Source organism: Nanorana parkeri, unplaced genomic scaffold (genome assembly GCF_000935625.1).
Source record: "Nanorana parkeri isolate BGI_ZX_2015 unplaced genomic scaffold, ASM93562v1 scaffold1168, whole genome shotgun sequence".
Classification (NCBI taxonomy): Eukaryota; Metazoa; Chordata; class Amphibia; order Anura; family Dicroglossidae; genus Nanorana; species Nanorana parkeri.
In genome coordinates, this window is record NW_017307436.1 from 362,893 (window position 1) to 377,590 (window position 14,698).

Genomic DNA, 14,698 nt, shown 5'->3' on the forward strand with positions numbered 1-14,698 from the left:
TACTCCTATCTATCTAAGCGCTCCTTTAGTGTCACCTACAAATCTAACTCCTCTCCTCCTTTTCCTCTTTCTGTAGGGGTCCCCCAAGGCTCTGTCCTTGGACCCCTTCTCTTCTCTATCTACACCTACACCTCTATCTACATCTACACCCTTGGTCAGTTAATAACCTCACATGGCTTCCAATACCATCTTTATGCCGATGACACTCAAATATATATCTTTCTACTCCACAACTCACCACCTCAGTGCACTTGCGTGTCACTAATCTACTAACTGACATATCAGTCTGGGTGTCACAACACTTCTTAAAACTCAACCTTTCAAAACCAGAGCTCATGATATTTCCTCCTGTCTGTGCACCTTCCCCCAATTGTATCCCTTGAAATTGATAACACAACTATCAAACCCACCCCCCATGCCAAGGTGCTAGGTGTCATCCTTGACTCGGACCTCACCTTTCTTCCCCACATCCAATCCATATCCAATTCCTGCCACCTTCACCTTCGTAACATCTCCAAAATATGCCCCTTCCTACCCATTGAAACCACAAAACTACTCATTCACTCACTTGTTATCTCTCATCTTGACTATTGCAACTCCCTCCTCATTGGCCTACCTCTACACAGGCTATCATGAATGCTGCTGCTAGGCTCATTCACCTAACCAACCGCTCAGTGTCTGCAACCCCCTTCTGCCAATCCCTCCACTGGTTTCCAATAGCCCAAAGGATAACATTCAAAATATTAACAAACACCTACAAAGCCATTCACAACTCTGCCCCCGGCTATATCTCAAAACTTGTCTAAAAGTATCACCGTAATCGCCCCCATCGCTCTTCCAAAGACCTCCTGCTTTCCAACTCCCTCGTCAACTTCTCCCATGCTCGCCTCCAGGACTTCTCTAGAGTCTCTCCCATCTTCTGGAACTCTTTACCCCAAGCTGTCCGCCTATCTCCCACTCTGACTGCCTTTAGGGGCGATCCCTTAAGACTCATCTCTTCAAGGAAGCCTATCCCACCTCAAACTAACCACTCAACCATCACATAATACCATTAATTCCCACACAGCAACCTCCCCATGTATCACTTGCCCCTCCCTTTTAGATTGTAAGCCCTTACGGGCAGGGCCCTCCTCATCATCTTGTCTTGAATTGTATTGTGATTGTAATGTCTTCCTTATATTGTAAAGCGCTGCGCAAACTGTTGGTCATATATAAATCCTGTATAATAATAATGGTAATGTGACTTTGTGGTCATCCACATTCAGGGCCAGATTTACTCTCTCAGCTGCCCCAAGGCCAGGTTCCTCAATGTGCCCCTCCCCGCCAAATCTCCTACTTTTTTCTGACCGCATCGGACCGGAACACAGGCATTGATGTGTCACGCGTTCGGGTGCGGGCGATTGCACTGTGGCTGGGGGGCGTGGCTGTGGTGCCATTAACTTCAATGCACCGCCACGCCCCCTCCTGCCCCTAAATGCAAGGAGCCGGCCAGGATGCTATCCAGTGCGTTCCGGCACCAGATCGGGCCGAAACGCACTGTTTGTGGAGTGAGCTAGACCTGAAACTACTCACATTTGATAAGATCAATCAATGGCTATGACTTTCACATAGATAGCGTGTCTACAGACTCCTCAGTTTTGCCTCATGGCAGCAAACTCCACCCGACGTACATTTCTTTTCAAACGACTTTGAGCCCTGGACAAAATCATTTGAGACTTAAAGTGACATTAAACCCTCAGATTTTTTAACATAAAACAATACTGTAATGTGTGCCTTACTGTAATACATGGTTGTTTCCCTTCTCTTTGCTGCTCTTCCTTTTAAATCTGTATCTGTTCTCATGCTGGGCAGAACTTCTGTTTTGCAGCAGACTGCCTTGTCTCTGAAATGGATACATGGTGTCTGTGTGTAGGTTTGCAACCCGAGCCAGCACTACAGGAAGAGGCACTCAGCTGCAAAGGGAAGTTCTCCCCCAGCATGAGAAGACATGGGGATTTAAAAGGAAGAGCAGCAAAGAGAAGGGAAACAACAAAGGATTACAGTAAGGCACACATTACAGTATTGGTTTATGTTAAAAAGTCTGAGGGTTTAATGTCACTTTAACGTACATTGGATGGAGTTTGCTGACACAAGGTCAAACTGAGGAGTCTGTGGACACGCTGTATGTGTGAAAGTCATAGGAACGCTTGTACTTTGCCATTGATTGATCTTATCAAATGTGAGTGATTTTACAAAGAAAGGGATGTTTTATGGTAATCAAATGGTCTGCACAATGATCAATGTTCTGTCAGTGTGGATGAGCGAAATCTACTGGACTAAATGAGATTAAACATTGGAGGAGTCTGTGGAACGATCCTTAGACTGATTAGGGCCGGGAGAACCCCTTGCTACAAATGAGGTAACACGCTGATGACTTTCTGTTTGAGAGGTCTATCCAAAAAGGTGAGAGGCAGATATTGTTATTTCAGATGGGTGAAGACACGGTCGATAGATGTAATGCGAGTGGATACATCAACCAATGTTGTTTGGATGACTGAAGCACGATGTGGATCGATAATTGTTACATTGATTGAAGCACTTTATGTGAACTGAACACTTTTGCACTTTAATACTATAATAATGTGGATGACTACAAAGTCACATTACTATATTTGTTATCATATTTTATATAGATATTTATTTAAATGCACCTCTGTTCATGCATAGTTTATGTGCATTTATTTATTTATATAATAAGAGGTTTATAAAATAAGATTGGGACTTATATTTTTCACACAATTTTGTCTAGATGTAAGGAGACAGATTTGGATACCATTTATGTGTGACGTTTTGGTTCACAGTGCGTCACACTTATTTTATTATATTGACTTTTAAGGTGAAGTTTGATGCAGAAGGAAATATCCACAAATACAAGGCCAGGTTAGTTGTCAAAGGATACTCCCAGAAATCTAGAGAAGACTTAAATTAAACATTTGCTCCTGTCGTAAAAGAATCCAACATCAGAACATTCCTTATCATCGCAGGCAGGAAGTGAAAAACCTAGAGGTTAGAACCGTTTTCCTATATGGAGACATTAAAGGAGAACTATGGGGTCAGTGTTTTTCCCCATAGTTCTCCTTAGGGTAACGACTCTACATGGATTAGAACAAGGATACAACCTTGTGTGTAAACTCCATAAAAGCATCTTTGAAGCAATCTGCAAGAATGTGGAATGAGGAAGTAAATCAAATACTCACGAAAGAGGGATTCACAAGAAGCAAAGCAGATCCCTGTCTTTATTCCAGGAAATAAGAAGACAGGTGAACATACATCCTATTTTATGCTGATGACAAATGTATAACCTGTTTTGAACAAGAAGGTACTATAGTCAAATAGTTCATAAACGAAAACAAAACTTTGGAATAAAAGAGCTAGGAAACATCAGTCACAATCTGGGAATTTAAATAGAGAGAGAAGAAGATGGAAGCTATCTTCTCAACCAAAGTCAAAAACTGCAGACATTTTGGAACAATTCCACATGCAAGGAAGTAAAAAAACCTATGGAACCAGGCTACCAAAAGAGCAATGAAACAGAAAACTTGCTACCCAACAATGACATGTACCGCAGAGCAATCGGAAAGCTACTATACTGTGAAAAGATCAGACATAGAGTCAGCAGTGGGCATACTCACTAGAAAAGTCACAGCACCCTGTTATATTGACTGGAACAGAGTAAAGAGGGAAATACAGTACTTAAGAAGAACAATTTGGATGAAGCTACGACTGCCAGCAACGTCAAATCCAAAACGAATTGGATATGCGGATGCTGATTGGGCCGGAGACTGCACAGATCGCAAATTCACAAGTGGTTACATCTTCCAATACGGGGAAGGAACCATAAGTTAGTCTAGCCAAAAGCAAACAACTGCTGCACTTTCCTCAACTGAAGCTGAATACATAGCAGCACACGCATGTCAAGAAGCAATACGGATTTGCCACCTTTTAGTGGACATGGGTGTAGACTTGTCAAACCCCATCCAAATCTTTGAAGACAACCATAGATGTATAAAGCTGACACAATCAGAAAGAGTCAACCCTAGAACCAAGCATATCGATGTGTAGTATCATCTGCTAAGGGACACTCGAGATCAAGCCATTATCGACATGCAATATTACTATATCAGAAGAAATTACTGCAGACGCACACCCACCAAGCCATTTCCAAAGGATTGTCACAGTTTCCTTTGAGAGAAGCTAAATAGCATATAGTATTGCATATGCTGTTGAGAAGGGGTGTTGGAAATGCAACAGCATATATTATGTCTTTTAAGCTGTAGATGGTGCAGTGGTGCAATGCTGTTCTATGCTAGTCTTTTTTTGTACATGTTTGTCTATGATACATAGGAAGTTCTCTCTGTATGCTGTACAATGCTGTATTCTGATGTAATATTGTTATAAGCAAGTGAAAACTTAATTCAGCATTCCTCAACATCTAAGATTTAGCTTCATCTAAAAACATAACCAACAACGCTAATTGTGTAAATATTTTTCTGACAATCTATTTTTGGAACTAACTTAAAATACTTTTTTTTTAAAATCATTATTTTAACCCTTTCGCTGCCAAGGCGTTTTCTGCACACATGGGGAGATTAGTAGTTTACAGCAGAAGGATAAGATTGTTTATGCTTCCAGGTCATCTCACAGAAAGCAACACTGCATTGCTGGAAAGAGCAAAATATATTTTCTCTATTTGCTTAAAATTTTCTTAGCCCGAAAAAAAAACTAATGCAAACCCCATTGAGGGACCAATAAGTTGCAATATATTAAACCTTTTTTATTAGGTTTAGTTATCCTATAAATCAACAGATTTTATTGAAGGGAATCGGGATCCATCTGATTTGTGGCTTCATTTATTCAGAAATGGGGAGCATAGAGGTAACTGGAGGTATATGCTCTGGTTTAAACTACATTAATTCAGCACAATTCCCATGGGCAACTAAGAGTACGCACTCTCAAGGGAGACCTCTGAAATAAAAACCATTGGCCAGCGTAGGAAGCAGTAAGAAAAGAAAAGCACAACAGTAAGAAATGCAATTTAGGTATGGGCAAAGTAAACCAATAGAGAGCTATTTACTTAGATATTGCTAACAATAATGGATAATTCCTGAATTGCTAGCAGGAACTATACTAACAATATCTATTATTCTAAAAAAAAAAACCCTTGTGGATGCCTTTTCAACCCAACTGTGAAATTAGTTTTGACATTACAAATCATTAGGCACAGCATGATCAGTAACTGTGTGTAAGAGGCAAGAAATTTCATGGACATACTTGATTCTTCTTTAAAAGCATCTGCACCATCTGAAGATTGTTTCCATAATCCTCGGATTCTGCAAGTGGCATTCTTTCCCGAACCCAAATCTGTAAACAGAACGTCATGTTAAATGATGTAATACATGAAAAGCATCAAAATGTAAATGTATCTCGAGAGCTGAGCAATCACAAGCGGTCAGTCACCGTTCCTCACAGGTACTCCTCTGTCCCCTTTCTCTGTTCCTCCAATGAGCATTGGAGGGACAGACAGGGGAGGGAGCGGACACAACTGGCTCTGGCTCTAGAGAGTCAGAGTCAGCTGTCAATTAGGCAGCGTGGTGGATTCCCACAATATTGTCAGGGGATCTTTCCAGACTGCAGCATGGCTCTGCGCTGTCAGCATATAGTGGGTAGTAGCCCCTATAGGCTGACTTTGGGTCACAGGAGTACATTAGTGAATGTACTTCTGTGACCCAAAAAGAAGTATAGCCAAAACAGGTTTGGCCATAGTTCTCTTTTAACACTCTGATTGGTTTCTAAAAAGCTATACAGACCGCTATTTAAGTCTAACCCAGCACAAGCAAGTTTGTTGGACATCCTATTCAAAAACAATGGACATTTATATGGTGATTGCCCAACCTATATGGCTCTAACAGCCTCCAATGTTCTTGGAAGAATTTTCACAGGATTTTGGAGTGTGTCTGTGGAAATGTATGCCCATTCAACCAAAAGAACATTTGTGAGGGGCTGATGTTGGACGAGATGTTGGAAGAGCAATAATGTCTCAAATATCTTTGTAAGCTGTTACCGTAACTCAGTAATTTTTATGACATATAGTGTAGGTGCAATAGTCAGGTGTCCACAAACCATATAGATATTGTGACTTGCCACAATGTGATAAGGACTAAAGGGCACCCAAGGTTCTCACCCATACAGGTTGGGAGACTCCAGGAGGCATATTGCATAGGGAGAAAACTGGCTTTTCAGTTTTCTCCAGCATTGATAAACCCTGGTCAGGGTCCTGAAAGCCAGAGTCTTTTGAGAGACTTAGGTGGGATGAAGCCTCCAACCCTGGGACCATATTTTGAGGTTTAGCAGTACTGTTGATTGTGCAGCTGTGCACATCCCTCAAAGAATGGGAGCTTGTGAGTGTTCAGGGCTCCAAGGTACCAAGTGCACAAATCAACACAGTGTTTTAAGCCAGGAGGCTGAATGCTTGTATTTTGTGAAGAGCAATGTTGAAAAAACCCTGTGAAGGCAACTGAATTATTGTTTGAGAACTTTCTGTTAATAAAAAAGGGGAAGGAAGCCCTGAAAAGAGGATTGAAGTTAGTAAATGCGTCCTTAATGCTCTAGCTAGTTCTCACAGTATATTATACTCCAACAACCAAAACAGGAGACGATAAGTGCAGCAACTAAAATGTCTATTATGTTTGCCTACTACCAGTGGTTGTATGCACTGGCGGAACTACCAGAGCCGCAGCGGTCGCAATTGCGAGCGGACAGTGGCAGGGTAGGGGAATGAATGGCGGTGGGCGCCATCCGCTTGGCCGCCCTGCAAGTGAGGGAGAGAGCCGCACGGCGTAAATGTACCACAGGCAGCGCTGGGGCCTCAGCCTGGAGCTTCCTGAATACACAGAGCATCGGGATGCTCTGTGAATAGACCCGCCCATCACAGCCTGTAAGCTGCCTCTCCTGGCTAAATACAGGAAGACAGGGAACCCTATACTCAGCAACTGTGCCACCCGCACCCACCAGGATTTATCTACAGACCAGAGACAAATCAGACCCACATCCCCATATAAGAAACAGACTACAATCAACAAAAGCAGAAGTCGGAACCCACAAACTACGCCCCATGGGGGGGATGCTAGGGGTATTCTGCATAGCCGACTTTTATTATAATGCATTGTTGGGACTTGTAGTCCTGCATAGCTGGTGATATTCTGTATTGCTGTATGATGATTATACAGCAATGCAGAATAGCTCCAACACATTGCTGTATGATGATTATACAATTATACAGCAATGCCCCGATACTAAACGCAGATACCGGTGTTTTGTCGAGAATGCCGACGTAGTCGAATTTGCCGACCTCAGCATCTGCGCTTGCGCACAGACTAGTATTATCGCGGGAACCGGGATTTATTCACAAAGTATTTAGTTTAAATCGTTAATTGTGACTGTTAATAATATTCCATCCATCATTCACTGCCACCCATCATTTCATGCCATGGACGGTATATTATTAACAGTCACAATTAACCATTACAAACGAATACTAAAGCAGAGGCTGTGATTGATCAGACTAGCAGCGGCAGGAGGATCTCAGGGAAAAGAGGTAACCCGAAGAGGAGAGGGGGAGAGACTGGGGGGGTCAGTGGACACAGAGGCTGTGGTGGGAAGAGGAAAGAGGTGGCTCAGTTGCAGGGGGAGAGCTGGGGGGTCAGTGAACACAGAGGTAGTGGTGGGAGAGGAGAGAGGTGGGCAAAGTGGCAGGGGGAGAGCTGGGTGGTCAGTGGACACACAGCTGGTGGTGGGAGAGAGATGGGCACAGTGGCAATGGAAGAACCAGAGGGGGGTAGTGGACACAGAGGTGGTTGTGAGAGAGGTGGGCACAGTGGTAGCGGAAGAGCCAGAGGGGAGGCAGTGGATACACCTGAACTTGTATTTCGTTGTTCCAAATCCCTTCAGGGCTCTATGGTCCATAGCTTCTACAATGAGGATGTTGATAATCAAAGCGATTGACAGGCACTTTCAAGTGCCACAACTGAAAACCAATGGCCATGGGTCCACCAAGCCAAGGAGATAAATCTCCCCAATGGTAAAGAATGGACAGCTTAAAATGTTGCCAATTGTGACACCAAGGGAGTGATCTATCTCGTGACATGCACTTGCAGATCCTTCTATGTTGGTAAGACGCCAAGACCTTTCCGCAAGCGCATTCAAGACCATATCTATCTTACCTCAAATGGGAACATGACTACCCCAATTAGTCAACATATGGGACTTTACCAAAATTTCAATGCTTCTTTCATTAAGTTTTTTTGTGTTGTTGTGGTTTTTACAATTACCCCCCAGAGGGGGCAATTTTGAGAGAAAAATCTTATGCTGTGAAACAAGGTGGATTTACAACTTAAAAGCCACCACAAGTCCTGGACTTAACGATGTCATGAGTTTTAAGCCTTTCCTTGAATAGTTTCAGCAAACATAATCTATAATATATGTCCTATTGTTACATGAAGAACCCAACATATACATCGTGAGATATATATTTTTGAAAACAACGCTATGGATTGATATTCCAAGAAATGTATAATCTGAGTAGGTTATTGTTAATTTACGGGAGTAAAGTAATCGGAATAGAAACTACAGTATATTTTGGAATCGGGTGTACTTTATGGGATATAAAGTGCAAGCTGTACAAAAATGTTTTATTTTAGTACTTTTGCATTACTTGGTTTTACCCTTTTAATTTATCTCTCCCTAATAACTGTTTATGTGGCCATGCTGTGCAATGATGACACTGCCTTGTTTTTTCCAAATGGGGACAGTCAATTTAATCTAGGCTCTATATGCCTTTATTTTTCCTGCAGTCATTTATTGTTCCTTTTTTTATTTGTATTATTATATGTTGGTAGAGATCTTTGTTCGAATATAGTTGTGGGGTTCCCTCTCTGAATACAAGCTCTGGAGCTGGGATAGACGTGTACCATCTTTTACCACTGCCGAGACATTGTTCCATGGTGTCCTGTAGGCGGCAGTGATTGAGTAATTGAATGGAGCATTTGGGTTAATGTTTCTTATCCTCTATTTTCTCTCTTTTTGGTCGCTCCTTACATCACCTCCAATCAGCAGTTATCTCTATAACCAGTAATGTATAGTTATGTGATTTCTTTGTAGGCTCCCCATGGGAAACTGGCTTTTGAATAGGTCATTAATAGTTGCAATCGCAGTGTACTCTGGTCTGAGTTCACTACCCTGTTGTCCACCTTCCACATCCTTGACCACATTTACAGGCAAGATTGTTTTTCTGTGTTTTTTGTTTTTCCTTCTTTCCTTGTTTTGTATGTTTAAGCTTCACTTGAAATATATGCACAGTATGATTATTAATAATGAATACTTCTTATAAGCACTATGTTGATTATGTATATATCAGACGGATAATATATATTTATCTAATCATGTAGAGCATCCATTGCTCCTGAGGAAGTCCCTTTAATGGGAGCGAAACACGTAGAGGAATATCGACCTGCGGTGATACTTGGGCCTCAACTTACAACAGACTATATATGGACCTAAGTAGTAACCTACCTAACCTTTTGGTTGCCAATAGGGATGCTTACAATGTAAAGATGGACATTTTATGTGTTTTTAACATGATTTTGATATATATACTTTTAATGATTATGTATAAATAAAAAATGTTTTTAATCTAATGGAATCACAAGTGGTATTTCTGGTACTTTTAAAGCACTCTGTTTTCTTGTAAATATCGAATCTTCCTTCAGTCTGTGGCCCTCCATCCTTCACACTGTGCCTAGACTATGTGTATCACAAAACTCCACAGCAATAAAACACAGTAATGTGCAGTGTGGACGACAGACCCATTTGAATGACAGTAATGTGCCAAATGTTGTTTGGCAGAGATCCAATGTCTGCACATAAGTGTCAGGATGTGTAAAAATAAAAAGGCACAATTGCTGTTCTACATTACAAACAACTGCAACATAATGAATTATTACAATATTCTGTTCTGTAAGCAACACCTTATTTTCTAGCAGTGCCCCTGCCGAGATAGAGAATCTGGATCCGCACCTGATTTACTCCGTGTGTTCATTCTACTAAGAGGGAGAAAGGGAATTGTGCTACTCTGAATGATGGGAGGGAGAGACCAGGGAGAAGGAAAACAAAACGTACAATTTCATCTGCCAAATCCCGGTGTAGCTGGTGTACTTTCTTCGAAGACTGCAGCTTTCTTTCTCTTTTCTGCATTGGTGCTTGAAGCTGTAGAAAACGCATTTTAATATTTTGTTCCTTTTCTCCGAGTTCTTTGTCTCCAGCAGGTGATGGCCGGTCTGGAACAACCTCATCTATTTCTATTGCTTTCTGATCTATGTGATCTTCAATTCTCTACAGATATACAATAAAAAAAGAATGTGATCATTCCAAGGCCATATTTATGTAAAACATGTTCATGTCACAGATATACTAAAGATACATCCCAACACTTTAAATAACGTGACTACAGAAAATGCATAATATACTGGTTAACTTAATAGCTTTAAAATGCCAGCTATGCACCTATACTTCTACAGAGCTAGTTAATAAGATATTTACTTTTGTGTCCCTGGCCTAGTTGCTAACAAAATAGAAATTATTAAAAATACAATGTATATATTTAAAGGGCTGATTTGTAAATATTCCGCCCAGCATATAGCTGGGCAGATGCACTGCGCCCCAGCATATAGCTGGGGCGCAGTGCATCACGGCACTAGCGCCCCAGATGGCGTTGAAAAGCACAAGTAGTTGCTATGCTTCTCATCGCCATCTAGTTGTGCTACTTCCATGCGAATGGCATCTGCCCAGCTACAGGTATATGCTGGGCGGAATATTTATAAGTCAGCCCCTTTGTGTTGTCTATATCACATTAGGTAGATTTTCTTTTCACATCCTGTTTTGGAGACCTGAGAGGAAAAATCTCCAAATTAAGTGAAAGTCCTCTGTTACACAGTTGTCAATTGAACAGGGGTCCCCAATGGAAGGCTTCTCTTCACCTACTGTTCCAGTGATAACAGTAAAAAGAAATTGATTTATCCACACTTTCAGTCCCAGTGACAACAGTCAATAGAACAAATAGAGAGGGTGAATATCCCTAGTGGCGACACACATAAAAATATAAACTCTCCACACAAGCTATAAAAAAAAACTATAAAAAAATGGTTTAGATAGACTCAAGATGACTTCTTTCATAGAAGACAAATACGTTGCTTAAAAATGAACACTAAACTTCTGGTGTTGTATGTATGCATAATACGGAGTGCTCACATGCCTGATCATTATTAGGATGACTCTATAGAAGCTTTCACTCAGCATACACAGCTTTGCCCCTACCTTGTGTTTACTGAGAAGGATGTTGACACTGGTCAGGTCCTTTCCATAGTCATCAGATTCTACTTGCTGCTCCATGTCTTTTATCCACATAGCTATATCTGCAAACCTTTGCTCATACAGCTCTGAGTGGTGGGCATCAAACAAGGTCTGCTCCTTCTTAAGGGTAGTTGTCTCCATCTCATCCCATTGCTCATGTAACCCATTGAGTTTTTCAAAGACCGTTGGGGAAAACTGGGGTTTCTCCTGCGCCAACTCATTTCCCTTCTGAAAAGAAAGTGACAGATGCTTGATAGGAAAATAATACAAATGGTTTATTGCTTATAGGCTCAATATGAGAACATAGTATGACCACTGACTATACCTTTCATAGTTTAAAGCCCATTTCCACCTTTGTAAGTGATAAGCATTTATTGTGGTAATGTAGAGGTGCAGTGATTATGTAAATGTGTGCACAATTTAATGACTCATATTGCTGGTTTTCTTATTTGTTTGGACTTTTTAGTAGGCCTGAGTCCTACAAATTGAACAAAAAAATTCCACAGCAAACACAGTCTGACACTGGGGTCGGATTATAAAGCAGCTGACTCCTTCCCAGTGAGTCATTGTAACAAGATCACTACACACCAGCTCTGCCTTTTCAGGTCACAATACAATGTCCAAGGGAGTTGCCACTATGAATTGTGACAACAGGCAAGCACCTGGGTGCATTCAGAATGGCAAATATGTGTTTCCCAGGTTCAGGTTTTATACAGATGTCTTCCACTAGAGGGAGTGCTTGAGCAGTAGAGGTAATGAGCCCAGCTGAAGTAAGCTAGCTCATTAGTGCCTCTATAAGAACTCCCAGACTGCTTAGAGATTTGCTCCACCCTGGAACCAGTTTTTGTGCCTGAGTAGACTGGTGAGCTTTGTACCTACCTGTATGGTGAAAAAGAAAAACCCAAACTCATGCAGTGAGACACAGCCTGTGTGGCAGTTTGTTCAGTAGGAGGACAGGTGCTAGGGGCAGCACAAGGTTGCACCTAGTTGACAGTGAGGGAAACTCTGTGTATATATAGTAAGCTGCCAAGAGGCAAGGGTTTAGTCTCAATTTTTTTTGTTTTGCTTGTAAATAGTGTAAATAAACTGCACGTGTGTTTTCACCTAAAGAAATTGTTGCTTGTTGTGCCTATTTACTGTGTAGTGAACTCATCCAGGGAGTGATACACACCTGCTGCTGAGCTAACACCCTCACAGTATACTAATGAATAGGGGGAGAGAGCTCAGAGAGAGCGTGTTAATTTACACAGACTGCTTGCAAAGCAGTGATGCAGGCCATTTCAAAACGAGCCATGAGGAGATGCAGATGACAAAAAAGTATGCTTCTGTGTTCATATACAGCAACTGCATATGCCTGCTTTATGCACACTTGGCGTAACAAGGTTAAATACATATTTTTTAAATACACACTGATCTTGCCAAAAACAAGTAACTTTGCAAGTTCTTCAGCACTCTGCAATATTATTTTAACCACTTGCCGTCCGATCACTGTCTCTACATGTTCGGACGCCAGTCAGCTCCGAGTGGGATCACGTAAATACACGTCCTTTTTTTCTTTTAGCTCGCATGCGCCCCCTAGCGCGGTAATGAGCAATCAATTTTAAACACATTGTTTATTGGACAGTGTAGTTTAAAGAAATTGGTGCTGCTCAAAGCAAATATTGGGGGGGAAAAATAGCAATTCAAGATTGGATCCTCACCAAGGTCCAATAAGATAGCTTCTCTACCCCCTATAAGGAAATGTTCAGAAACTATATGCGTAAAACATTCTGAGGTTAGTAATATACAGCTATATAAACAAGGACGGAGAACAAGAAAACTGTCAGGCAAGAGTTATAACTCTATGGTTATAAATGTGATTAGGTTTTATTGAGCAATGTTGTATGTTGTGATTTTAAGTTGTGATGAAAACAATAAAAATTTTGAAATATAAGAAATTGGTGCTGAGCCGGTGAATTCGGCTCTGTTCTGTGTGATCGCTGTGACCAACCACACTAGATCATTAAATGGAAACATTGTTGCTGTTTCATCTCTCACATACTGTTTGTTTGTGAGAGGAGAAAACACAGTAACAACCAGTTCAAACAATACTTTGTTATCCAGCACATTCTAGCAGAGCTTTTGCCAGTCCTGATTGCCACAGTGCCAGCCTGTCAGTCCATCAAAGTCCTGATTGCCAGCAGTGCCAGCCTGTCAGTCCATCAAATTCCTGATTGCCAGCAGTGCCAGCCTGCCAGTCCGTCAGAATCCTGATGACCTGATTACCAGCAATGTCAGCATGTCAGAGTCTTGATTGCCAGCCTGCCAGTCGGTAAGAGTCTTGATTGACACAGTGCCAGCCCCAATCAGAGTCTTGCCAGCAGTGCCAGCCTCAATCAGAGTTTTTAGTGCCAGCCCCCCAGTCTGGTCAGAGTCTTGATTGCCAGCAGTGTCAGCCCAACAGTCCGGTCAGAGTCCTGATTGCCAGCCCACCAGTCCGGTCAGAGTCCTGATTACCAGCAGCACCAGCCTGTTAGTCATTGCCATCAGTACCAGTCTGTCAGTTGGTCAGAGTCTTGATTGCCAGCAGTGCCCGTCCCCCCCTCCAGCCAGAGTCCTGATTGCTAGCAGTGCCAGCCTACCAGTCAGTCAGAGTCTTGTTTGCCAGCAGCGCCAGCCCCACTCAGAGTCTTGATTTCTAGCCTGCCATTCTGATCAGAGTCTTGATTGCCAGCAGTGTCAGCCCAAATATTTGTGTGATTGCCACAGTGCCATCTCCAGTCAGCATCTTGATTGCAGGCAGTGCCACACAGTACCAGCCTCAGTCAGTACCAGTATGGTATCAGTAGGTACCATTACAGCCCCAACCAGTGTACTAATTGCCAGCAGTACCAGCACGGTGTAAGGTTTCTTTTTACAACCACAACAAGTATCCTGATTACCAGTATAGTGTCAGTAGGTACTGTTGAAGCCACAACCAGTGTCCTGATCACCAGCCAGCAGAAGTATCCAGCTTTGTAGGTACAAGTACAAAAAAAGTCCAGACACTATTAACTACCTCCCGGCCAGCCGCTGTGTATACACGGCCTGCCGGGAGCTTCTTGGATGTAACTGGGCGTGTATACACGTCCTGTTACATCCGCCCGCACGGGCGCGGCGCGCGCGAGCGGGAAATCCCCGCTATTTGAAAAGAGGCAGCGATGCCCGTTAATATACAAGCGATCCGCCGGCTATAGAGCCGGCGGATCGCTTGTATGAAGCCCCGAGACGTGCGCCC

The 14,698-nt window shown here is 42.3% G+C and overlaps 1 protein-coding gene across 1 annotated transcript in view; it reads right to left on the bottom strand.

Annotated features, from left to right (window-relative positions):
• LOC108796775 (spectrin beta chain, erythrocytic-like) overlaps window positions 1-14,698 on the bottom strand; it is a 147,248-nt gene that overhangs the window by 64,288 nt on the left and 68,262 nt on the right. The window contains exons 19-21 of the mRNA XM_018568296.1: window positions 11,407-11,670; window positions 10,213-10,425; window positions 5,311-5,400 (exon numbers count right to left, since the gene is read on the bottom strand). Coding sequence (XP_018423798.1) covers window positions 5,311-5,400; window positions 10,213-10,425; window positions 11,407-11,670 — 567 coding nt within the window. The remainder of the gene's footprint in view (window positions 1-5,310; window positions 5,401-10,212; window positions 10,426-11,406; window positions 11,671-14,698) is intronic.